At 38.1% G+C, this 25,972-nt stretch overlaps 1 protein-coding gene across 1 annotated transcript in view; it reads left to right on the top strand.

Annotated features, from left to right (window-relative positions):
- Positions 1-25,972, top strand: part of LOC145665856 (retinol dehydrogenase 14-like) — a 67,974-nt gene that overhangs the window by 27,361 nt on the left and 14,641 nt on the right. Inside the window, exon 5 of the mRNA XM_081732971.1 lies at positions 18,025-18,137. Coding sequence (XP_081589097.1) covers positions 18,025-18,137 — 113 coding nt within the window. The remainder of the gene's footprint in view (positions 1-18,024; positions 18,138-25,972) is intronic.

The following is a 25,972-nucleotide window of genomic DNA, read 5'->3' on the forward strand; positions in this document are numbered from 1 at the left end:
TTTTATCTACATGACCCGTTAGTTCCTCGTTAGTTCCCGTTAGTTCTTACTGAAGTTCGTTAGTTCCTCAATTTTAAAGAAATTATACACAAAAACCAATGGGTAGGCCAATTTCACATGTGAAGTTGGCGTGCCCAACAACCTTTCCCACATTTTTCGACATGAATCGCAGATCTTTTACTCGGAGATCTTTTAGATGGCAGTGGATGGGTTGAATGTATCATTGAGGCCGGATTAACATCTCAGTCTAATATCAAAGTACATCATATTACAAGGACAAGATATGCACATCAGGTGACATTATATATCAAATTAAGCTTATATGGTACTGGTGAGCCTCTTCCATTTAAGGAATGGTGTAAAAACAATTGTGAAAGAATTTCAAGTTTCGCATAGTGGAGTACAGTGATGAAACTAGAGAATTCGCTTCTGAAATTTTTGACATTAATCTGAAGCTCCAAATTTGAGCTCTATGGGAACTCTCTGACAAGATGTGCTCCTTGGTTATTTTTATTTAACTACTACAACTATACTAGATGGCTTCCAGTGCATTGGCGGGACATGAAAAATCTGCCACAGATACACCCGAGAATTCTTGAGGAGTTTTTAGCTGGGAAGTTTACTGCCAATTTTAGTGGGAGATTATTTTCTGCAAAAGCATTGGATCAGGAGCGTGAACAGTGCAATGCTTAAGTTAAGGGGATGGAGGTGCAGTGGGACTAACAGAAAACCCAGATGATTTGAGATGGGCGGTAGCTGGTCATGTAACAAAATTGATACAAAAATTTGAAGAAGGGTTTAAAAAGCCTAACACAGCCTCAAAGACACACCATGAATTCTCATCAAAAACCCAGTCTTTATTTTTCAAACACGTAGACTTTGAGAAACATTATTGAAGATTTAGGCAATCCATCTGGAGACAGCAGCCAAGACTTTCGAAATATGCATAATAAAGTCATTATTTCTCAAATGGGAATTGTGGATTTAAGAGAAGCAAGAGACCTCGGAATGCATCAATTTGAAACTTTTGTCAACAACAGCAAGTAATATCAATTGAAGAACCATCAAACGCAATCAAGTAAAGTTATTCAAAACAAAAACTCCAACCAAGAGCAAATCCCAATTGCTGATGAGAAGCGCAAGAAATAACGCCTGTCTCTTTTCAAAATTATATATCATTGTAAGACTGTAGGCGTCTTCGAAAATCTAAGAAATCTGGTTTTTAGTGTTTCAGAAATGTTTGTGACTATCCCAGTGACAAACCTTCAGCATTATATGCCATACTGAATGGCCCAACCTTAGTCCACATAATACCTCTTGGAGATGACAAGACTTTTGATGTGTACGCAAAAATTTGCCAACATGGGACAGTATAAAAAGAATTGTAATTGTCTGGGATGAATACAAACCTGACAATTTGAAAGCTGAGACCAGAGGTACTAGCATAAGACGATGTTTAGAGGTACTAGCATAAGACAAAAAGTTTGCAGTAATACGCCTGTGCTTAGAAATTGAAAGAACCAGGAACTCTTCAATCTACTTGCAACTGAACTCGCATCTCGTTTCGGGAAAGAAGTGGAAAGAAGATATAAAAGGAGAAGCGATATTATGCAATACACTATTATGTACCCATGAATATCTTCAGCCATACAGTCAAGAGGAAGCGGATACAAGAATTTTGCTTTATGCTAAGGAGGCGTATCAAGCTGGACACAAATCTATCATTATTCGGACAGTGGACACTGATATTGTAGTGCTTTCTTTGTCAAAATTTAATCAACTACAAGCAGACTTCTTATGGGTTGCATTTGGCACTGGAAAGAATTCACAGTACATCCCATTTCATCTACTATTTATCAAACTTGGAGTCGAAAAAGCTACTTCCCTTCCATTTCTCCATGTATTGTCGGGTTGCGATACAAATTCCTCGTTTACTGGTTATGGAAAAAAACGCTTGGAAAATATACAGAAATCTCCCGAAGATCACACAGACATTTCAGGTTTTGTCCTAGAGACCTGCAGAAATTAAAATGTTTATGGATGAAGTTGGCAAATTGGTTATTTTGATGTATGGTAAGTCTTCATATCATAGCAGAGTTAATGAGTGTAGGAAAGAACTTTTTACAAAGAACGGACGTTCCATGGAAAGAATACCACCAACAAATCAGCTTTATTTAAACATGCGTTGAGGAGTGCTTATCAAGTTGGCTATTGTTGGAGACAGTGTTTGGTTAAACAATCTACTTTACTTGATCTAGGCCTTTGGAGGTTGGCAAAGAAATGAAACTAGGAGTCAACATTGACAACTCTTCCTGAAGCAGCTCGTGCATGTAGGGAATTATTCACTTGTTCTTGCAAAAAGTGCAACACTTCTCGTTCTAAGTACAAAAGCTCACGAATGCAATGTATATACACAATGTTTTGCAAGTGTGAAAATGAAAGTGAACAATTTGAGCTTTTGTTGACAGTAATGATGACAATTTTGACGACATGGAGATAGACACTTAATGTGATTAGTTACATAAATGCATAAAACTGCAGCACGTTACAAAAAAGTTCATGGATGTGGTATACAACGCTTTGCAGCTGTGTTGACTGTGAAAATGAAAGTGAACAATTCGAACTTCCTACTTTTGTTGACACTAGTGATGATGATTTTAATTACGTTGAGACTGGCATTTAATGTGGTTTGTTACATATTAGTTTCACCTTTATTTTAAAAGCTTTTTAATCATTAATACTTCTTCCCGTTTTCTTTCTTACTTATCAGATAGGAGCAAAGGTATTTGTTGTGTCAAAGTAACAAAAGAATGACGAAGTACAATAATGCAATTAAATCAGGGGCGTCATTTAGATGGGACAGGAGAGGGCAATTGCCCCCCCCCAAGAGTTTGAGGAATATATATACTTTAATCGATTGTCTACTAATATACTAGTACAAAACGTGATCAAGTCTTGTGTCGATGGTGCCTTTGCCCCCCTCAAGCAAAGTCTGAAATGACGCCCCTGAATTAAATGAAACACAAACAAATGTAATGTTATAAATAATTTCCCTATATGTGTCCAGGTTTCAAAAAAATGGGTGTCAAAAGGGATCAAAAATGTGTCAAAAGGGAAAAAGGAATATTCTAGGAGTAAGAGCATTAAAAAAGGTTTTCAGATATATTTCCCGATTTCCTCCAAATTTCCCTTTTTTCCACACCTCACAGGAGCATGGACAGTATTTCAATTCAGAAATTGTATCATTTTAAACAAAATGTAGTATTAATCATGAAATTCGTTGGAATATTAATTTATCCAGAAATTTTAGATCACAATTTTCCCTATTAGTGTAAATTTCCTATTTTCAAACAGGATTAGGAAATAATTTTTTCTCATGTCGTTATATAGGATATTCCAATGTTATTTGGCAAAGAGATACCATAACCACTCTGTAATATTTCAGGGTACATTAGGGTTGCGTATTCTTGCCTGGGGCGTCTCTAGGGACAATCAAACTTCCAAAAACGATATTTTTTAAATAAAAATTCCCGATTTCCTTCAAATTTCCCTTTTCTTGTGCGTCATACGGACATTCGTCATGTTGCATTTAAAAGCTTGTTTTATTCTGAAGAGAATGACGTATAAACCATGAAATTAGGATGAATAGTGTTGAAGCAGTAGCTATTTAAAATTGATATTCTGACAAATATCTCTACTTTTCAAGATGGCGGCCATTTTCCAATATGGCGGCCAAAAACTTTGTACCCTACCTCTAAATTTCTTCTGCCTGGAGTAAACAAGTATTTTTGAAAGTTTCAACTTTTTCTCCAGAAGTGCACAATTTTTATGTTAACGTCCCTACTATAAAGAAAAATGTGTGGGTAGGCTAACTTCACATGTAAAGTTGGCGTGCCCAACAACTATTCCCATATTTTTTGACATGAATCGCAGGTTCCTCGTAAGTTCCCTTTAGTTCTTACAAAAGTTCCGTTAGTTCCGCGATTGTATACATATTAGAGTATAAATAAACATTGGTGAGTACGCTAACTTCACATGTTGGCGTACCAAAGAAACTTACGCATGTTTCTCGATATGAGTAGCTAGTTTTTCGTTAAATCTTACTAAAGTTACGTTAGTTCCGGGATTTTATACAAATTCTATGTAAATAAAAATTAACCCTTTGCGTTCTAGCTGTCATTTCCCTATGTGCGTGCTATAGCATTTTATGACATGCACATAGATGTCACTGGAACTCAAAGGGTTAATGGGTACGCTAATTTTAAATGTGAATTTGGTATACCGAATCAGTTTACATGAATCGTTAGTTCTTTTTTAGTTGCCGTTAGTTCTTAAAAAAGTTACGTTAACGGAACTTTTTGTAAGAACTAACGTGAACTAACGAGAAACTAAGGATTCATGTCGAGAAATCTGAGAAAACCTGATGACCCAAACTTCACATGTGAAGTTAGTCTATCCATAAATTATATTTATGCTCTAATTTGTGTAAAATCGCGGAACTAACGGAACTTTAGTAAGAAATAACGAGAACTAACGAGGAACTAACGATTCGTGTCGAAAAATGTGGCAAAGCTTGTTGGATACGCCAACTTCACATGTGAAGTTTGCCTACCCACATATTTTTCTTTATGCTCTAATTTGTATAAAATCGCGGAACTAACGGAACTTTTCTAAGAATTAACGGGAACTAACAAGCAACTAACGATTAATGTCGAAAAATGTGGGAAAGGTTGTTGGTTACGCCAACTTCACATGTGAAGTTAGCCTACCCACACATTTTCTTTACGCTCTAATTTGTATAAAATCGCGGAACTAACGGGAACTAAGGGGAACTAATGATTCGTGTCGAAAAATGTGGGAAAGGTTGTTGGATACACCAACTTTACTTGTGAAGTTAGCCTACCCACACATTTTGTGTATGCTCTAATTTTATAAAATTGCGGAACTAACGGAACTTTTGTAAGAACTAACGAGAACTAACGAGGAACTAACGATTCGTGTCTAAAAATGTGGGAAAGCTTGTTGGGTACGCTAAGTGGTGTATTTAGCTGACACGGGATGACCCTTCAGTTGGGTTGGAGTTCATTTACTTAAACTGCATGTATCTGATTGCATATCGCGTATCGGATCATTGTGTATCACGGAGCGAAAGAGCAATAGTAAGAAAGGCTGTTTTTGTGTTATCTAGATAATGACCGCTGAAAATTATTTGTGACAATGGACAAAGTAAGTGACTGTTGAAAATTTCGCGCCATCACCTTAGTGTTCATGTATTCATGAGAGATCGATGGAACATTGTGCAGCAGAAGCTCAAATTTTGTAAAGTCAAAAACACTCTGTAAATCAGTGCTGTTTCTTTCTTCCTTTTTTCTTAAAATCAAAAACCTATCCTACTCTCCGATTTCCACTGACGAAATACTGCGACAGCAATTCATGTGAAACTGTGGGAGTATAAATATTCGTGTTCCACAGCTGAAACAACTGCCTTTCCACCGATACATGACAGCTACTACTGGCACCCATGTAATTCTTTTGGAGGAGTTGAGTTGAGGCGATTTTGAGTTTCACGTCCCTTTCAGCAAGGAGGCTATATGCTACTGGACTTCTTATATGGAGCCTTCCATCATCTCGGGCTCGTACTTAAAATGGACTAAGGAAATCCTGAAAGCAGAAGTAGAATAACTTACTGGTGATATAACTGCAAGGAGGTTTGATGAAGTGGAAGCTGCGATGTCATGCAATAGTCCATACCCATAGCATCTCATTGGGCATGATCCATGGTGGTGGGTAGAATGTCTTAGACAAGGAACAGCTTTAAGTTTTTCTGATTGACAGAGATGGGTCTTTTTATAATATATCATAGTGAATTTATACAGATGTTTTTATATAACTAATATAAGGAATTGTTTGAAATTACGATATGCAAACAAATATAAGTGGTAATTTCACATAATCTTCTTTATTGATAAAATGGCGACATATTTTAAATTCTGTTTCAAAACACGAACGTTATCAAAGCACAATGGAAAAATTCTTGCTTCCATTATTTGTAATTATTTAGTACTTTTTGGTGCAAAGGGAAAAGGGTTCACAGCAAAAGTTATCACCTTTAATGTTTACAAAAAAAAATGTAAACAAGTAACTAACATACTCTGCTACACTGGGAAAAATCTTAACATTTTAAAATTCTGTTCCAAAATATTGTTAACACTTTAAGCGCCACGTGCAAATATATTTTATATACTCATGGGACTTATTCCGTACCAGTCTTTGCAAACATTCCTGAGTGTAACGCAAGGAAAACGTGTAAAAGTCACCTATAACTGCTGTGCCTAACATCGCAAACTAAAACGCAGATTTTTTGTTGGGTTGACAACAATCATTACAAAATATGGCCCTTGATCAATTACTGGGGTTCATGTGCATTTATGTTACAGACGCTTCAAGTATTATTCAGATTTCTGTTTTAATTTTTATTGTGTTTTGGTTTGGTTTCTTAATCTGCGGATCTTGTACAGGGTGTTGTTTTTTTTAAACTCACGGATTTCATTTGGGTCTAGAATTTCTAACTGAAGTCCGATTTTCATGCTGTTTGTGGCAAATGATCAAGGAAGGATGGGAAATTTATGGGACTATATTTACTTGTTTAAATTCATCCGGGATAATATCAATCACGCCTCAAGAAAAACAACAAAGTTTCGACAGTGTACCTTACAATTAGAATGAGATTTTGGATTTTTGAAGCGAAACTGCAGAAAACAAATTAAGTGTTAGTGAGAATACAAATTAAGTGTTAGTGGTAACGCCTATAAATCACATGTTGAATAGCTATACCCGGTTTCTTGCCACAAACGACGGAGAGATTTCTTGGATGACCTAAGGAGTCGATAACTGACAACTTTTACAATACCCGCCTGCGGGATCCGATGCTTCCTTGTCTCACTCAGAACCGATCTTGTTTCTTCCAATTTATTCGCTAGCGACCACATTATGTTCCTGTCTGGGGAAGAATATGAGACAAATTTGTTTCTGAATGCCCTTTGTATAGCAACAATAGATTCCGTTCTCCAAAGTTTTAACTATAAACTTATGTTGTTGGAAGAGTACACTATTCTTACTGTGCGCTGCATAGGTGGCCATTTTCCACTGGGCTCGCGCTCACCTGTCTCAACTGGGCTCGCGCTCTAGCTCACTTCTCTCAACTGAGCTCGCACTCACTCGGACTCGCGCTCATCTCTCTGAACTGGGCTCGCACTCACTCGGGCTCGCGATCACTTCTCCCAACTGGGCTCGCGCTCACTCGCGCTCGCACTCACTAATCTTATCTGGGCTCGCACTCACTCGGGCTGGCGCTCACTTCTGTCCACTGGGCTTGCACTCACTCGGGCTCACGCTCACTTGTCTCAACTGGACTCGCGATCACCAGCGCTCGCAATCACTTCTCCCAACTGGGCTCGCGCTCACTCGCACTCGCACTCACTGATCTTATCTGAGCTCGCACTCATTCGGGCTCACGCTCACTTGTCTCAACTGGGCTCGCGCTCACTTGGGCTCACGCTCCCTTCTCTCGACTGCGCTCGCGCTCGGGCTGATTTCTCTCAATTGGGCTCACGCTCATTCGTGCTCAGGCTCAGTTCCCTCAATTAGACTCGCGCTCACGTATTTCATTGGGGCTCGAGCTCACTTGCACTCGGGCTCACTTCTCTGAGTTGGGCTCGCACTGACTTGTTTCATTGAGGCTCGGGCTTAATTATTGAATCCGAGCCCAGTTGAGCGCAAGAGCCATGCTCGCGAGCTTGTACACCTTAATGGGCTGATTAATGACGTATGCTCCATCCAATTTCAACCCCTGATGGAGTTGTTACAATTAATCGGAGTTTTCTAACTTTTCTTATTTTTGCGGCAGCCCAAACTATTACCTAAATCGATTTTTGTTAAAATAATGTGAGTCATTTTTATATCGATTTTCATTGTTTCCAGAATCTATGTGGATAGAGCTATCATTTAGTTACAAAATAATGTTTTTTTCTTATCTCATAGAAATACCTGACACGTTAATACTACACTTCGTTAAAACAGCTGCTTTAACAAAATGAACTAGTCCTACAAGTCATAGGTTGTTTATGCAGCTGAAATTTGAAATACTATTGATTGATTAATTGATTCTTTCACCGTCCCCTTTCAACAGCGAGGCTATATGAGACATGGACTTATAGTTTTAACGTGGAATCTGAACCACTGTCGTTCAATACTTTCTCACAGGGAATCGATCACAAAAGTCGCGCGTGCTAGCCACTAGACCAGTGGAAGGTCTTGTAATACTGTTGTCCAATGATTTTTATTAGGAGTAAATTATAGGTGATTTTTTTTATCGTTTAGTCAGCGTAACGAAGATGTCCAAATTACAGTATGATGATTGTGAATGTGATAGTGCAAGTATTGAACCATTGTGTAGTCCACAATCCAGTATACACGTTCTGAACCCCTGTCACCAAGGCATTCAAAGTGAAAGTGTTAGTGCTCTGAAGAATGTTAACCCTCCCCCCGAACCATCCCCATTGTTAAGAAACCAACTATCCAACCCCGAGTCAGTGAAGCGGAAATCGACCTTGGCCGATGATAATTTTCTCAGGAATTGCATGAATTAGTAAGTACAACAAAATTAGTAAATCCCAGATATGTTAAAAGCAGACCTTCACCTTCAAGTTTAACTGTATTGCCAAGCCTCGAGGTGGGGCTGTTCCGATAATCGAGTAATCGATAACAATTCGATAAAATTTCAAAACCGTTTCATCGATAAAGAATTTTAATTTTATCGAATTATCGAACTTTCGAGATTCCCGAAATGTTTGAGACTCTCGAAATGATCGAGACTCCCGAAATGTTCGAGACTCGAAATGATCGAGACTTCCGAAATGTTCGGGACTCTCGAAGTGTTCGAGGCACTCGAAATGTAAGAAACATTAGATAACTTCGAGACACTCGAACTGTTCGAGAATCTCGAATTGTTTGAAAGCAGAAAATACAGAAATATATCAATATGATCGCATTTGTCGAGTCGCTTGAATATTTAGAAAAGTTCGGGATTATCGGAGTGTTCGAAAGAAACGATGTATTCGAGGTTATCATAGTTGTATGTAACATGTATTACATATATGCAGAGTGTTCATTTTAAAACTTCTCTCCTTAGCAATGTAGTAAAGGAAAAGTGTTTTCCCCACAGATCTGTACAAGGTTTAAGCAGTCTGTCAGAAGAGAGAAAGAGGAAGAGAAAACATGCATCACACGAATGGAATTGGAATCCAAGACAACATTACTCTACTAATAGTCACTTTGCCGATTGCGCCAATACGCCAATAACGGGACAGGCAGAAAAATAATTTTACATATGATTTCGACAAATACAACTTTGCAATAACTTATCAGATGAAAAAAGTTGTTTGACTAGTTTGGCTGCAAGAAGAAATCATTGGAGAGGTGAAGGAAACGAAGTGTTCATCACTACATTTGATAATACCCGAAACTTCGATAATACTCGAAATGTCGATAATACCCGAAACTTCGATAATACTCGAAATGTCGATAATACCCGGAACTTCGATAATACTCGAAATTTCGATAATACCCGAAACTTCGATAATTTCAAATACTCGAACGGTTTCGAGTAACCGATGACAACTCGATAAATTTTCACTCCCGAAGTTCGATAGGTCTTCAGCCTTATCGAACACCCCTACCTCGAGGCCCATTCATTGTCGTGCTCTGTAGATAATAGCTATGTATCTGAGACCATGCTTCAAAACCATACACTGAGAAAAAAGTGTACGTGGCGTATGTAAAATCGTATGCTACATTTGTAAATCCTGTAGTTTTTGGACTGCAAACGTATAGCTGAAAACGCATGTTTTGTAATACTTTCTGTAAGTATTCCATGTGTACGTACTTTCCGTATAAAACAATATGCGCGGTCAGGATCTCATATAGAAATGGACAAACAAGGGAACGTATAGCCTGTTGGCCTCTATCTAGAATTTGAGGGAGTGAATAGTTTGTAATAACAAACAAGAAATATTTTCTAAAGTTAATTCTGCAGTAGTTTATTTATTTCTTTACGTTTCCAACTTCTGATGAAAAATAGGCCTATTAACCCATTGGGGATCCTATGGTACAATTTTGTACCATACGCGTTTTTCATGGTACATTGCGTTTTTTCTCTTCTATTTGAGCTTTTTCGTCCGGTTTTTGTTTTCCAAGTCCAGAGGCCTTGTAGAAGACATTACGTATGGTTTCAGACCTTCCTGCGTCCAGACATAGGAGGTGATGACGTCATAAGTCAAAAATTTATTTTCTCATTTTCTAAGCCTATGTTCAATATTTTTTGGCGGGCTTATTTTTCCACGTAGAAGATTGAAATTTTGCACAAACATTCAGTCCACCGAGTAGTATTTACCAAATGTTTTGTTCCGATGTCAGTGCTAAAACAAGGGGGAAACAGAGGGGCAAAGGGGTGAAAAAAGGTATATTTTTACCCCCAAAATCCCGTTTCTCGTCATTTTCCCGCCTCACATACATGATGGGGTCACGTGAGTCATACCGTCTGAAAGGCAGTTCCATTCTGAAGAGAATGACGGTCGAATCATTGTCCTAGGGTAATTAGGGACGTCTCAGGGATTTTTTGAAAAATATACTTCTATATAGGGAAAAATGGGACACGGTGGGTATTTTTTTTGGCGGGCTTACTTTTGCACCTAGAAGATTGAAATTGTGCACAAACATTCAGCCTACCCAGTAGTATTTATCAGAATTTTTCAGATCTCTGCGTTAAAACAGGGGGGTCCAGAGGGGGAAAAAACTGAAAAAGGGATTTTTAGACCAAAAAATCCCGTTTTTCAGGAGTTTCCCGCCTTCCATACATGATGGAGACACGTGAGTCATACCGTCTGAAAGGCAGTTCCATTCTGAATAGAATGACGGTTGAATTATTATTCTAGGGTAATTAGGAACGTCTCAGTGAATTTTTTTCAAAATATACTTCTGTATAGGGTAACATGGGGAAATTTCTTAATTTTTTTTCTGGCGGGCTTATTTTTGCACCTAGAAGATTGAAATTATGCACAAACATTCAGTCCACCGGGTAGTATTTAACAGATTTTCTTTCAGATTTCTGCGTTAAAACAGGGGGATCCAGAGGGGCTAAAAGTTGAAGAAAGGGAAATTTAGACCCAAAAAAAATCCTTTTTTTCTGCAATTTCCCACGTTAGATACATGATGGAAACATGTGAATGGTACAGCCTGAAAGGCAGTTCTATTCAGATGAGAATATGGGCGACACATGACCCTAGGGTAATTAGGGATGTCTCAGGAATTTTTTCCCTGAGATCATAGTGTTTTGTGGTAATTTGGGGCATGGTGGGAAATTTTGATAAAATTTCTCCCTCCCTTACTATTCAAGATAGAAACTTGAAATTTGGCACACACATTCAGTATACCAAGTACTATTTCTCAGATTTTTTTAGATGGTTACGTTGACACAGGGGGGGTCCAGGGGGGGCCAAAGTTCGAGAAAAAAATTTCCCTCCGAAACTTTCACTTTGACATTTTTTCCCGCTTCTGGTATATGGTATGAGCATGCAAGTAATACCATTTGAAAGCCAGCTCTATTCTGAAGAGAATGAGGTATGAACCATGATCCTAGGATAAATAGTGTCGATACAGTAGCTGCTTGACTGAAAGTCTAAAAAATAGCCCAAAAAGCCAGGATCCGGAAAGGGTTAAGTGATATGACACCTCCACGAATACCAGGATGATATAGTCTTAATGCGATTTCTTTACATGTTTTTCTGCAAACTGGAGCCTCACAATAGTGTTTCCTTTCGGGCCTGCATCTTCTAAGTCCATTAGATTACTTTTTGCCCTTACTTTGAAGAAAGAAAACTTTAATTTTTTAACTTTGTGACTTCCCTCGGGAGCAACCTCTACTTTTAATTATGTATTTGAGAGCATATTGTCCTGCTAAAATACATTAAATATTTTGTTAACACACACCAAAGAAAATTAGAAATTAATGAAAGTTCAATAAAGATGTTTATGAATGAAATTTACGTCATAACATTAGTTTGAGTCGAGAAGTTATGTGTAATACTTTCGAAAATGGTAAGCATATTGTGGTTCTAGTTTTCAATTCATCTTTACATTTCCTTATGTATATAAAAAGCCGGTTCTTGAATGGCGTAACATAACGGATAAATAGTACCTATATAAAATGAGGTAATATTAAGAACTGCGTTAAAAGAGGAAATGTCATTGTGTCAATTTACAAAGCTATCGTAAAATTTAGAATGTTTTGTGTTTGTTTGTTTGGAGCTTAATATTCTTTTTCATCAGTGAGGTTATATGAGATCTCGCTCGCCTGGAAGATGAGAATAGTTACTTACCACTTATTCACAGTGAATCAATATGAATAAGTGCCTGGCAACCCTTAGCTATTTCGTCAGGTATGTGCTAATCTTCACGGTAATAATATTTCATAAATCCGCAATGAAAATATTGTGTCAACTCTAACTAACTAACTCTATGGCCTATGGAACCCAGAGGTTCAATGCCGCGTTCACGAAAGCTCTCCACTGACTTCTATCCTTAGCTAACTGCATCCAGTTTCTACTTTGTATTCCAATCTCTGCGAGATCGATCTTAATATTGTCCTCCCATCTGCGCCTAGGTCTTCCTAATGGTCGTTTTCCGATTGGTCTTCCAGTCAAGACTTTGAAAGCGTTTCTACTTTCTTCCATTCTAGCTACATGACCCGCCCACCTAAGCCTCCTAGACTTGACGACCCACGACCCTATCAATGTTGGGTAGACCATATAAATTATGTAGTTCCTCGTTATGAAGTTTCCGCCATTCCCATTCCCGTTCCTTTTGGGTCCGAATATTCGTCTAAGGATCTTGTTCTCAAATACTTTCAGTCTATGTTCTTCCCTCAGAGTAAGTGACCATGCTTCGCAGCCATACAGAACAACAGGCATAATTATCGTTTTGTATGTTTTAAGCTTCAAATTCCTCGACAGAATTCGCGAGGACAAGAGATTTTGAACCGAATAGTAACACGAATTCCCTGCTTTTAGTCGACATTTAATTTCTTCGTGAATATGATTTTCCTCTGTTAATATTGATCCTAGATATTTGAAACTATCCACTTTATCAAAAGTATTATTTAATATTTTAACGCATCCATAATTTGCTGTATTCCGGTCCCGACGCACTTCCATGTAGTTTTCTCTGCATTTACTTCTAAACCCATGTCCCTGCAAGCGTTTAATAAGATCTCTGCATTTCTTTCTATTGTTCTCCTATCATCCCCTATTAAATTTACATCATCAGCATATGCCATAACCTGGTGAATACCGTTCAACTCTAGGCCCTGGTTGCTATCTTTGATTTTCCTTATAGCGTATTCCAGAACGAAGTTAAATAATAATGGCGACAACGCATCTCCTTGTTTGAGGCCATTTTCGACGTGAAAGCTCGTGGACAAAAATTTTCCTACCCGGACTCTACTTTGGGATTCATCTAAACATATCTTAATTAACCTAATTAGCTTTCTCGGTGTTCCAAGTTCTGTAAGGACGTTGTATAATGTTTCTCTCCTAACCGAGTCGTACGCCTTTCTAAAATCAATAAATAGTTGATGTACCGGGGTATTGTATTCCCACTTTTTTTTCGAGTATTTGGCGAATGGTAAATATTTGGTCGATAGTTGATTGATTTCGTCTAAATCCGCACTGATAATCTCCAATAATTTCATCTGCGTATGGGGCCAGTCTTGCTAACAGAATATTTGAAAGGATTTTTAAGGATATTGACAGAAGAGAAATGCCTCGATAATTATTACAGTCAGTTTTGTCGCCTTTCTTGTGAATTGGAACAATGATTGATTCTTTCCACTCTTGTGGCAATTCTTCCTTGTTCCAGATAAGGAGAATGAGTTTGTGTATCTTGTTCCACAATTTTCCGCCTCCAGCTAAAATTAACTCAGCCGGAATTTCATCTACACCCGGAGATTTGTGTTTCTTTAATTTCTTTATAGCGGTTTCTACTTCTATTCGGTTGGGTTCTGGAATATAGGGATCTGCGGTGTGTATCACCTTTTATCCACGCACACTAGTTTTTGGTTGCGTGTTAAGCAAATCGTCAAAGAAATCTTTCCATCTATTTAAGATGCTATCCGTGTCAGTGAGAACTGTACCGTCAGATTTCTTTAATGTATAAGCACGAGGTTGATAACCTTTCTTAAATTCGTTGATTCCCTTATACATGTCCCAGATGTTTTTATTTTTACTATTATCTTCAAGTTCCTTAATTTTAGCTTTCAGAAAATCGCGTTTCTTTGTTCTAATAGGTTTGGAAGTTTCCCGCCTGATATCTGCGAAATTTTGTGTAGTTATTTCATTCGGATTTTGTAGCCAGCGTAATTTTGCCTGTTTTCTCTTCTCTGCTAGTTTTATGCATTCCTGGTCGAACCATGGTTTGTTCCTACGTATTTCCGAATGTCCCAATTTTTCTTTGGCTGAAATTTTAATGCTATCTCTAATTTCAATCCAGGTATCCTCAACACTAGTGCACTCCGAATCTTCTAAGGCCGAGAATCTATTCGAAACTTCAATCTGGTATTTCTCTCTTACCTGGCTCTCTTCTAATTTCTTTAAATTGAATCTCTCCGTTTTTGGACAATGAATATTACCTTTATTCAACGATAGTCTCTCTCGTATTATCGCTGCTACCAAGTAGTGGTCAGTGTCACAATCAGCCCCTCTAAACGACCGGACATCAATTATGTTAGATTGCCTTCTTCTATCTACTAAAACGTGATCAATTTGATTGTGTGTTTTTCCGTCTGGTGATATCCAAGTGTATTTATGAACGTTGCGATGTGGGAATTTTGTACTCTTCACGATTAGGTTTTTGGATGTTGCAAAGTTCACGAGTCTAACACCGTTGTCATTACTTTCCTTATGCAGACTTTCGTTCCTTATAATCGGTTTGAAAATATCCTCTCGTCCTACCTTCGCATTGAAATCCCCTAATAGAATTTTCATATGGTATCGCGGGAGTTGGTCAAATATCCGTTCCACTTCTTCGTAAAACCTGTCTTTTATATCGTCATCCTTATCTTCAGTTGGGGCATATAAATTTAAAACAATAATATCACACCACCGTCCCTTAAGAGTAATAAAAGAAAGTCTATCAGTAACAAATTCAACCCGTTTAATTGCTGGTAATATACGTTTATGAACGAAAAACCCTGTTCCTAACTGGTGATTTTTATTTCCTTCCCCGTAAAAGAACGTAAAATTTCCGGAATTCTCAGATCCATTTCCTTCCTACCTAACTTCCTGAACTCCTATCACGTCCATCCTGTATTTCTCTAACTCACTCGTTACGGATTTTAACGCGCCTGCCCTATAAAGACTCCTAATATTCCATGTTCCAAATTTCATGTCCATTTTCTTTTGCTGAGGTCGTGCCAAGTTATCAGTCCTTGTCCGAGGCTTTTGTGAATATTTCTGAACAAGTGCTTTTTTATACAGGATGAGGTTGTTAGCCCTACCCAAACCCCCAAGCTGGAGGACCACTCCTAGTCGGCTGTCCGAAACTGCTTATTAAGTATATTCGCAGCTAACCTCTATATCTAGAGGCCTTCTCCTCGATCCGCAACCTGAGGACGCGCCATGCCGTGGTGACAGGAAATATTGTGTCAAACAACATCAAAATCGAATTGTAACCAAGGGTAAAAATGGATCTGAAAAGGTTGGGGAACACATGACGTTATGCCGTCCCCTGTGCCTATCTTTGCCCACTATATTTTTTAGGAAGTGGAGGGACGCCATAGATATTTTTGGAAGTGGGGGATGACGTCCGTCGTCTTTTCCCTCACTTTTAACACTGGTTGTAACAAACGACTCGCCATCGTTTCAGGGTAACTTTCGAAAAAAGACTTTAATGAAAGGAGGTGTGTGTGTGTGTGTGTCTTATTTTTCTGGATGTTGAATTGCTATCTTTCTTTTTTTAATAGACCATTGACTTATATGAGGAAGTATTTTTCTTTTAAATAGACGAGATTTAAATCATTCAATTTTACTAATTTCTTTTTCTGGCCTATTTAAGAGCTCCTTGCTTTAAAAATATTCTATGTAATATCGTTTTTAGTTTTTATTTATATATATTAAATATTAAAATTGCATAATACCGTAGTTAAATTTCGCTTAGAACACATTTAAAGATCTCAAGAAGAAGTAGTCAGTAAAATTAACAGGCTAAAATTCTTTTATTTCAAAAAATTAAAACAATGTTTCCTCATATAAATTAATGGACTGAATAACCATTATGGTGCAAGTTATCAACATTCTTAAGAGCTACTCTTGTTTATTGGGATTTAAAGAAGCTACAATTAAATAATACATAATTATTTCGCTCGACTTTTCTATGAACGCACTCGCAAAGTCAAGTAGTTTCCTTACTCATGATCAAAAAAAAAAAAAAAAAGCTTGGGTCATGGAAGTTGTTACTAAAACAACAAAAACAAATACCTGCCTCAAACAAATACCATCCTCTTATAATAACCATAAAAAAGTCGGTTCTCTATCGAAAAGTGTTTGAAGTCTTCTGGCCAATAAAATGACAGCTCGGACCTCAAGAGTGTGCTTTTTTTTTTTTTTTTTGTAAAGTTGTTTCATTCTTCCTTTACAATTCTGCACGTGGAATGAGTTTCCTAATTTTTTTTTTTTTTTTTTTTTTACTTTAAAGCAAATGAGTCCATGTGAGTATTAAGTGAGTGCGGGCTCGCACTCAATTTAACTCGCGCTCGCTCGGGCTCACGCTCACTTCTCTCAACTGAGCTTGCACTCACTCGGGCTCGCGATCACTTCTGTTAACTGGGCTCGCGCTTACTCGGGCTCGCACTCAATTCTCTCGATTGGGTTCGCGCTCACTTATTTCATTGGGGCTCGAGCTCACTCGGGCTCGCTCTCAATTATTGAGCCCGAGCCCGGTTGAGCGTGAGTGCCGAGCTCACGAGTGTCGGGCTCGCGAGTTTGGACACCTATGGTGCGCTGATCATACTCACAAAGTAGCACAGAATTGAACAGCACAATTTCCAATACAGCCGGCCCACTTTCCTGTTTCTTACTGACCTTGGCAACGTTGCCATCTAACGAAGAAAACTCAAATCTCCACACCACACCGCACTTCACTCCAATTGTAAGGTACACTGGCGAAAATTTGCTGTTTTTCTTGAGGCGTATGCGTAATCGATAATACCCCGGATAAATTTAAACCAGTAAACATAGTCCTATAAATCTTCCATCCTTCCTTGATCATTTGCCACAAACCGCTTGAAAATCGGACTTCAGTTAGAAATTCTAGACCCAAATGAAATCCATGAGTTTTAAAACAATCACCCTTTATTTGATTAACACTGTTTTGAAGTTGTATTGTAAATTCTTATTGTGCAGCTTATGTGTTTCATTGGCATTATCGTGACGATGACAAATAGCCTCGCCGCTGATGTCCCATTAAACTTTAACCAATCAAATATTATTCAATAGGCCAGTGAACGCTACTGCCACAGAATGAAAACATCTGATTTATGGGGCTTGGCACTTAAAGTGTTAAGTTACTGTGCATTATATTGAGTAAAAGTGAATCTGAAAATGGCGAGGGACGCTACATAGCGCATGACGTCATACAGTCCCTTTGCCCATCTTTGCCCATTGTAATTTTTTTAGGAACTGGGGACGCCACACATTTTTTGGCGGTGATGGGACGGTGTCCCCCGGCGTTCCCTCGCACTTTTACTCCTGATTACATTAATATTTTTGAAAATTTAGAGTACTCCCTTAATAGGTTATCAATTTTATTATTATTAGTCTTTCAGTTGATAGAGGATCCGCACTGCATGCATTTTAACTTAACATAGTTGTAAGTACTTGAAAATACTATTATCTTTTATTTATTTTAAATTTTTAGGTGTGACTGTGAATAGCCTCAATCCTGGACTTGTTCACACAGAAATATTTCGATTCCTACAGTCGCCGTTTGTTTCTGTGGTTTTTAATTTCATTGCTAAACTTTTCTTTAAGGTTTGTAATCATTATTATTACATATAATTTTAATCTATAAACAATTTCATTTTGATTACTTTTAACTTTTATATTTAAGTGAATTTAATAGGGCAAGCATTTTCAGCTTTGCACTTAGCTAACAATAATAGACAAGTTTATTTTATACGTGTTTTTTTTTTCGGAATTTAACGATTTTGCCATTGATATTTACACTACAATTGTTCATAATTTCACATTTGTCTTTCCTTATTTCGCAATAGGATTGACTAATTTCACTACATGACTTTATATACAGTATATATATATATATTGCGATATACGATATGATTTATATTATTGTAAGTATGGAGACTTGGAAATGTTTTTTATATTGCTCATTATTATTAAACGAACATAACGTTTAAGTCGTCATTCAAATAAGTCAATCCAATTAAAATGTAGCTACAGAAGAAAAATATTGAAGTCTATATAAGTGTGATAAAATATACCTACACATTAAACAATAGAATGTAAAAGAGAATTTTTGCTGTTAGGACTTCTATACACAGTGGCGTATTTACGATTTCGTTTCTGGGGGCCTTTGCTAACTTTCGGGGGGGGATGCTTTGCCTGAAAATGTGAAAATTCTGCAAGATATTTCATATACTTTACCATAGTAAGATTTCGGGGCGGGCTTAAGCCCGGAAGTCCCCCCCCTTCCCACTAAATAAGCCACTGACTATACACTTATGACACAAATCCTAGGAAATATCTCAGGATTTAAAATAGGACAAATGTTACGACATATAAAAATCCTATCCTATGTGCCATACACGTGAAAATCTTTCCTGTTTCAGATCCTCCGAAGAGGTGTCAGGTCTCACAGCGCATACTCGGCCAGCAATCTTTTCCAGTGCCTTCTGCTTTGTATGTCAGTTGTGATAAAGTGTTGGCTTTGTCTTATATAAAATGTATGCTCCTCATATGCACTAATAAGTGCGCAAATAGAATCTTTGCTGGCGGGGAAAAGAACAAATTTGTTTTCACTTTCTCTCACCTGATGTCGCTTAAATCGAAATCGTAGGAATTTTCTTTCCGAAATAAAGCGTGTTGTGTGTAAACAAGAGAAATCTCATAGGATCGTTCAGAACAGGAAATGACATGCGATCTGATGCCATGCATGTTGAGATTTTGACTCTAGGAAAAATCGTAAGAGATTTCCTAGGATCTATCTCATAGTGTATAGCTGGCCTAAATGAAAAAAAGAAAACGAGGCAAGCCTTAATGAAATAAACAAGGCAGGTCTAATGATAACAACAGCTAGCCTACATGAAAATCAACAAATGGGCCAATGAGAGTTAAGATTTCCACAACAAAAGGTCAAATTATTTTATGTTATGTTTGACAACAGCTTTCCGTCTGCCTTTGATTTCCCTTGCACCATGGTTTTTAAAATTAAGAAAAATAAAATCGAAAATAATCCTGTAAGTAGCTTTGAACTAAAGATACGGAAACTTTGAATATATCATTATATTGTTTATCAATTCTTTTCTATATTTACACTCAGATGCATACAATGCGCTCTAAGATCTATGTTATTAATACCTAGTAAAACGGAGAGCACTACACTTCAGGTCCTAACAATCCTCAAAAACCACACTTTCGCTATATTTCACCTGCTTTCTTAGAAGATCTCCAGATGACAGATAAGGAAAACATTTCTTTATATAACGGACTCTCTTTAATTACACTTAACGAGAACAACGTCCGGATCCTTGCATTATTATATTTTATGAGATACAATGAAACTGGAGGTGATGCAAAATTAGGATATGAACAGCGAAGTGTATAGAATGTTTTACTCGCGTAGTGAAAAGGGCGGTCATAATGGCGTAGGAATAATTCTTGGAAAACGCTTCAAGAAGACGGCAGTGAAAGTAGAATTTATTGATGATATAGTTATGATTAAGACTTAAAGGCAAAACGAAGGATTTAGTGGTGATACAGACATATGCACCGACGGCTTCACATGCAACTGAAGAAGTAGACAATAATTATGAGAAAATACAAGAAATTATAGACAGGGAGAAGAGGGGTGCATGCGTGATTGTAATGGAAGATTTCAATGCAATTGTGGGAGAAAACCAGGAAGGCATTGTCGTAGGCAAATATGGTTTAGGCGAAAGAAATGAAATGGGAGAGAGGGACTGGTGAATTTCTATAGACTGAATTCACTAGTAACTTGGAACGCTTGGTTCAATCAATACAAGAGAAGAAGATATACACGGAAATTATTAATAGATGGCGCAGGATATCAGAGAGACTATGTTATGATTCAGGACAGGTATCGGAATAGCTTGAAGAACGCGAAGACTCCAGGAAGGGCTGATATTTTCTCTTATCATAATCTTGTGCTGGCCGAAGTAAATATTCAACTGAAAAATGTAGGCAGAAGAAAAGTAGGCACCAAAGTGTTTAATACTGAAAAGTTGAACAACGAGGAAATAAGAATGAAAAATTCGAAGAAAAATATTCAAGCGAGAAAAGGATAGGCGCAGGTAGTAACGCACGGTGGGAACATAGTAAACTTTGCTTACAGCAGGCTGCAGAAGAATCAGTAGGTTACCGCGAACACAAAACGGCAAATACACCATGGGTTACAGAACAGATGTTGCCGAAAAAGAGGGAGAGGAAGACGTGGAAACAGGTTGATACAGAAGAGGGCAGAAAGATGTACAGAAAGTTAAATAATGAATTACGAAGGGAATCAGACAGAACGAGGGAAGAGTTTTACAAAGAAAATGCGAGGACATAAAAGAATTAGAAAGAGTTGGGAAATATGAAGAAATGTACAAGGAGGTGAAATCTATAGAATTTCGGAGGAAACAAGGGGGTATTATGATGGCAGTAGAAAATAAGAATGGGAAGGAAGTCAGCGAGAGAAATGAGGTCATAGGAAGGTGGAACGAATACGTTGAAGACTTATATGAGAGTAGGGATAGACCGTGTAGCCTAAATGTTGAAGTAAGAAATGAAGTAGACGAGGATGATAAAGGATTTAGTATTCTTAGGGATGAGTTTGAAAAGGTTATATCCGAGATTAGGAATGGAAACGCAACCGGGATAGATAATATACTAATCGAACTCATTAAAAAATTGGGAGACAAGGGAAAGAAAGCATTGTTCCGACTATGCAATGAAATACATGAAACAGGAGAGTGGCCAAAAGACTCCCTGAAGACGATCATGATACCGATGGCTAAGAAATCGAACACAAGGAGATGTGAGGATTATAGAACTATTAGTTTCATATTTCATGCAGCTAAAATTCTGCTCCGAATACTCAACAGAAGGTTATATGGAAGAACAAATGAAGAAGTTGAAGAGGAGCAGTTCGGGTTCAGGAGAGGTAAGGGCACAAGAGATGAACAAATGAATAGTTTTTGATATCTGGGTAGTATTCTTAATAATGACATGAAGTGTGAATGTGAGATGAAAGCAAGGATAGGAATGGTGGAAGAAGCCTTTAGGAGGAAGAAAAGTCTGTTTTGTGGGACCTTGAATAAAGAGTTGATAAAATGACTCATAAAATACTTCGTGTGGAGTGTTGTACTGTATGGGGCGGAAACATGGACATTACGCAAAAGTGATGAAAAACGACTGAAAGCCTTCGAAATGTGGGTGTCGAAAAGAATGAAAAGAATTAGTTGGTTCGAGTGAAAAAAAGAATGAGAGGGTATTAGAAATGGTAGGGGAGAAAAGAACACTTCGAGATATTATTGAGAAGAGGAAGATAAACTGGTTGAGACATTGCCTGAGAAGAAATTGTATCATGAGGGACGCCCTAAAGGGTATGATGGCAGGAAAGAGTGGGAGGGGGCGAAGGAGACTGCAATTAATGGATGATACAAAAATAGAAAGATCATACGTGAAGACGAGAAGGTTAGCGGAGGACCGTGGAGCATGGAAGTTTCTCAGCTGAGGCAAGTGACCTGCCAATAATGGAAGAATACCTATGATGATGATGACCATACATGTGAAAATTAAAATCACCTTACGTAGTTTACAAATCGGAAAAAAATGATTTCTCCTATAAAACTAACTTCCTTACAAATGAAATGTGTTATAGTATTAGCAGAATTCACACTATAGAATAGTGGATATCTGTTGTGTAAAGCAATTAAAACCTTCTTTGGGAGTAGTACAATGTCGTATAAGAGTACTTGGAAACAATTTATAAAGACGTAGGTTAAGAAATAACGTAAGCACACTGAACGAATATTCCAAACCTATCAGCGTAGTGATTCCAACGCTTTATTCACAACTTGCAAACCTATATGGGCTAATCGCATACAAGCAGGGGCGCCGAAGAAAATTTTTTAGAGGGGACCCATCTCAATGGTTCCTATATTACGTCTGGTATTTCTGATATTTAATGCACGCAGATTGCTATATTACGTATACATTTTCGTGAGCCAAGGGGCAGAGGAGCCCCACCCTGCCCTCCCCTTCGGGCGCCCATGCAAAGAAGCTACTAAATGTTGCTGTTTCGATGCTGTGAACTTATAGTTACGGACCGATGGCAATCAATACATCAATTTCTTTGTATCATTGCGTCGGGAAGCTAATGTTCTTGGGGTTAGCGTACGCTTCTTTAGCGTAGGAGATCCAGGCTCGATCTCCAGCACAAGCTCATGTGGTTCGGATTTCACGTTAAGCTATGTCCACGTCTCATGTAGCCTTGCTGCTGAAAAGGATGTTAAACTCTAATCCACTTAACCAACCAACGTATTACCGGATCGGTTGAGGTTGGAGAAAGTCACTGAGGGCTCATCTCCAATGGTAAGCTACCACGGTAGGAAGGACACTGACCCTTCAGACTTCTGGGAAAACACGAAATTTATGACGGATCGACACTCCACACCTACGGAACTTGCTTGAGCCTCCATCATCAGTGATTCAAGGTTGAGCAAAAAATTGTTACATTAGTACTATAGTATTCGCGCCGAGTCGTGAAGCTTGACCTAGATCTATCGATTTCACCACACAATAGAACGCGAGGGTGTGTTCCAGTCGTCCCCACCAGCGTTGCCAGATCTAGCATAATGATGCTAGATCTAGCATAATTTGCATGTCTTTAGCATCTAGCATCTTGCATTTAGTATCCTGTCCAAATCTAGCATAATTTCAGCAAGCTTATCAAAAAGCCGTAAAAGCTGGAGATGAGAAAGAAGTTGGTCGGGGAAGAAAAAGAACGGCAGAAATGTATCCTCTTCCGTTGATTCATACAGTCGGTAAACCATACAGGCAGTCTTATCTTCCGAAGTAAGTTAGAAACGGCTTTGGGCTTTTTTTTTTTTTTTTTTTTTGGCTCCACCCAGGATTTTCTAATCCTTTAACTGTGAGGCATTGGGCGGAGCTATGGGGGCCATTCTCCTCCCAACTTTTTGACAACTTCACCATCTTCATTTCTGACTTCATGACCATCTTTATTCCTGAAATGAAAGGTCCGAGACCGACCAGAATTCCCCCCCCCCCTCAGCAGACAATTCCCAACTCCGCTTATGCTGCGAAAGGTAATTTTCTTTCAAAATATGTAAACAAACACTTTGCATTCATTTATACGATATATACACCATTGAGTCTGGCAACAACTGCACTAGTTTAGTTGAGTTAAAGCTTTGGTGCGTGAAGTATTGAGTTCTATCCTCGCATTCTTGCGTTCTGCGTATTTTAAGTTACGTTATCGTATCTCAACTTCGATTTTTTTTTTCTTAGTAATTATGAGGATCTAGCATAATTTGACCGAAGCTAGCATAATTTCGGTTAGGTTTTGGAATAATTCCGAGCTGTGTCTGGCAACGCTGACCCCCACCCATCACATTTTGTCAGTATCGTCTCTCGCGCTACACGGAAAACATCTCCCGAGAGTACAGTGTTGTCGGTTTGGCGCCAAATTCCGTTTTGTTAATTGTTTCCTTGTTGTGTTACATTTTCGTTGTTACTATTCGTGTTATTGTTACCGTGTTAGAATAAATGTTAGACTGATTATTGTTGTGCTGTGTTATTATTGGTAACTTTTAAATGCTTTTTTCTTAAATACTCATTTATTATCTCTTCAAATTTTGGCAACATTGTTAGTTAATTTTAGCTGTTTGACGTTTCCCCAAGTGTGCGCCCGGGAAGCGGAATTGTACCGAAGTTTTCCGATGCATCGGAGTTCAAGCAAAATATTGCTGTGATTGATTTAGAGCCCAAGCTTCACGACTGGGCGCGAGTACTATATGATGATAAGCTTTCAGATGAACCTACATTCAAGATTTTATGTGGACAAGAGGGGAGCAAAGCCAGGAAGCAATCCCTCGTGCTGTAGTTTCTGGTGTGATTAAATTACAGTAATCGGTTTATGTGCTTTATTAATGCTTTACTGCCCAGAGATGGACATTCTGGAGTCGAAGGTCCTCAAGCTCAGGATCACCACCTTCAATAGTATTCGCTCTCAGAAACCTCAGCGTACCCCACATTAGCTTAACCTTGCATTCACTAGAGCTTCAGCCTGCTATCCACAATGAGGCTCGCGTTGACTAGCCTCATTGGAGCTCAAAACTCTGGTTTGCTATGCACTTACAGTACTGGTGCGCACCGGCTCACTTTCATATATTCAGCTTTGAACTTTTGATTCCGAAAGTCGGCACGAAAGAACACCATTTGAATAAATTATTCGTAATCACTGCAATATTGAAGTGACCACATACGGAGGACGTTCTAAAGCATCAGAAACACCAACAGTATTGATTCCAAGAGGAAAGGGGGATAAGAGACCAACATACGCGGAGTCACGAATGTACACGATACTTTATGTAAAACTATTATTATTAACGCGTATTGCATGAACTCTAGTAACTTTAGTAAATATATTAAATACTGTAGTGTTTGAGTAAGCAAATCTAATGTACTTTGACATACATTTGAAACGGAACTCTTTTGAAAATCCAGAGAAGAGTAATTCCCCTCCTTATTCTACTCTGCGAATTAATCATGTTGAGCACGGAAAACAGTTCAGATTTCAGTCAAATTTGATTTTCAAATTAGTTCTAGAATAATAATAATTCCATTCACAGCATAACACATGGTAGCGCAGGTAGCGACATCTATTAGCGTAGCTTTTATTATTAATGTGACGTACAGACTAAAACGTTTGGCATTTATTATTGGGATAACCGTGTTTGTTGTTTATACAGGGTGTTTCAAAACAACACCGACAATGTTTGGGAGGTGATTCCTAACATCAAGATTAGACGTAAAGTATAGACTAACCTCGGTACACAAATGCTTCCTTTCGAAATTATAGGCTGCTGAAAACATGAAAAATGAACTTTAAAAGTCCATAGCTCCAATACTATATGTGACCTACGGTAGTCGGGTCAAAACTTCACTTAGGAACTAATATGTGACCTATCCAAATATCCAAGTTTCAGAATCCTGTGGTACTTCCGTAACAACTTTTATAGAGGTAGTTGGTGAGTACTTCAAATTATATGCTCGTAGCCAAACTCCCTCTATAAAAATTGTTGCGTGAGCACATTAGGATTCTCAAACTAACGCACATATTAGTTCCTAAGTGAAATCTTGACCCGACTACCGTAGGTCCCATAGTGTTGGAGCTATGGATCTTTAAAATTGAGTTTTTCATATTTTCGGCAGCCTATAACTATGAAAGGAAACGTTTCTGCACCCAGATTGGTCTATCCTTTTTGTCTTATCTTAGTGCCATTAATCACCCCCCAAAGGTTGTCGGTATTGTTTTGAAACACCCTGTAGATTACAAAAACTCATGACATTAGAATGAGTTTTGTTTAGTTCCATTTCTTATT

The sequence above is a fragment of the Thermobia domestica genome, chromosome 12 (assembly GCF_964235325.1).
Source record: "Thermobia domestica chromosome 12, izTheDome1.hap1.1, whole genome shotgun sequence".
Classification (NCBI taxonomy): domain Eukaryota; kingdom Metazoa; phylum Arthropoda; class Insecta; order Zygentoma; family Lepismatidae; genus Thermobia; species Thermobia domestica.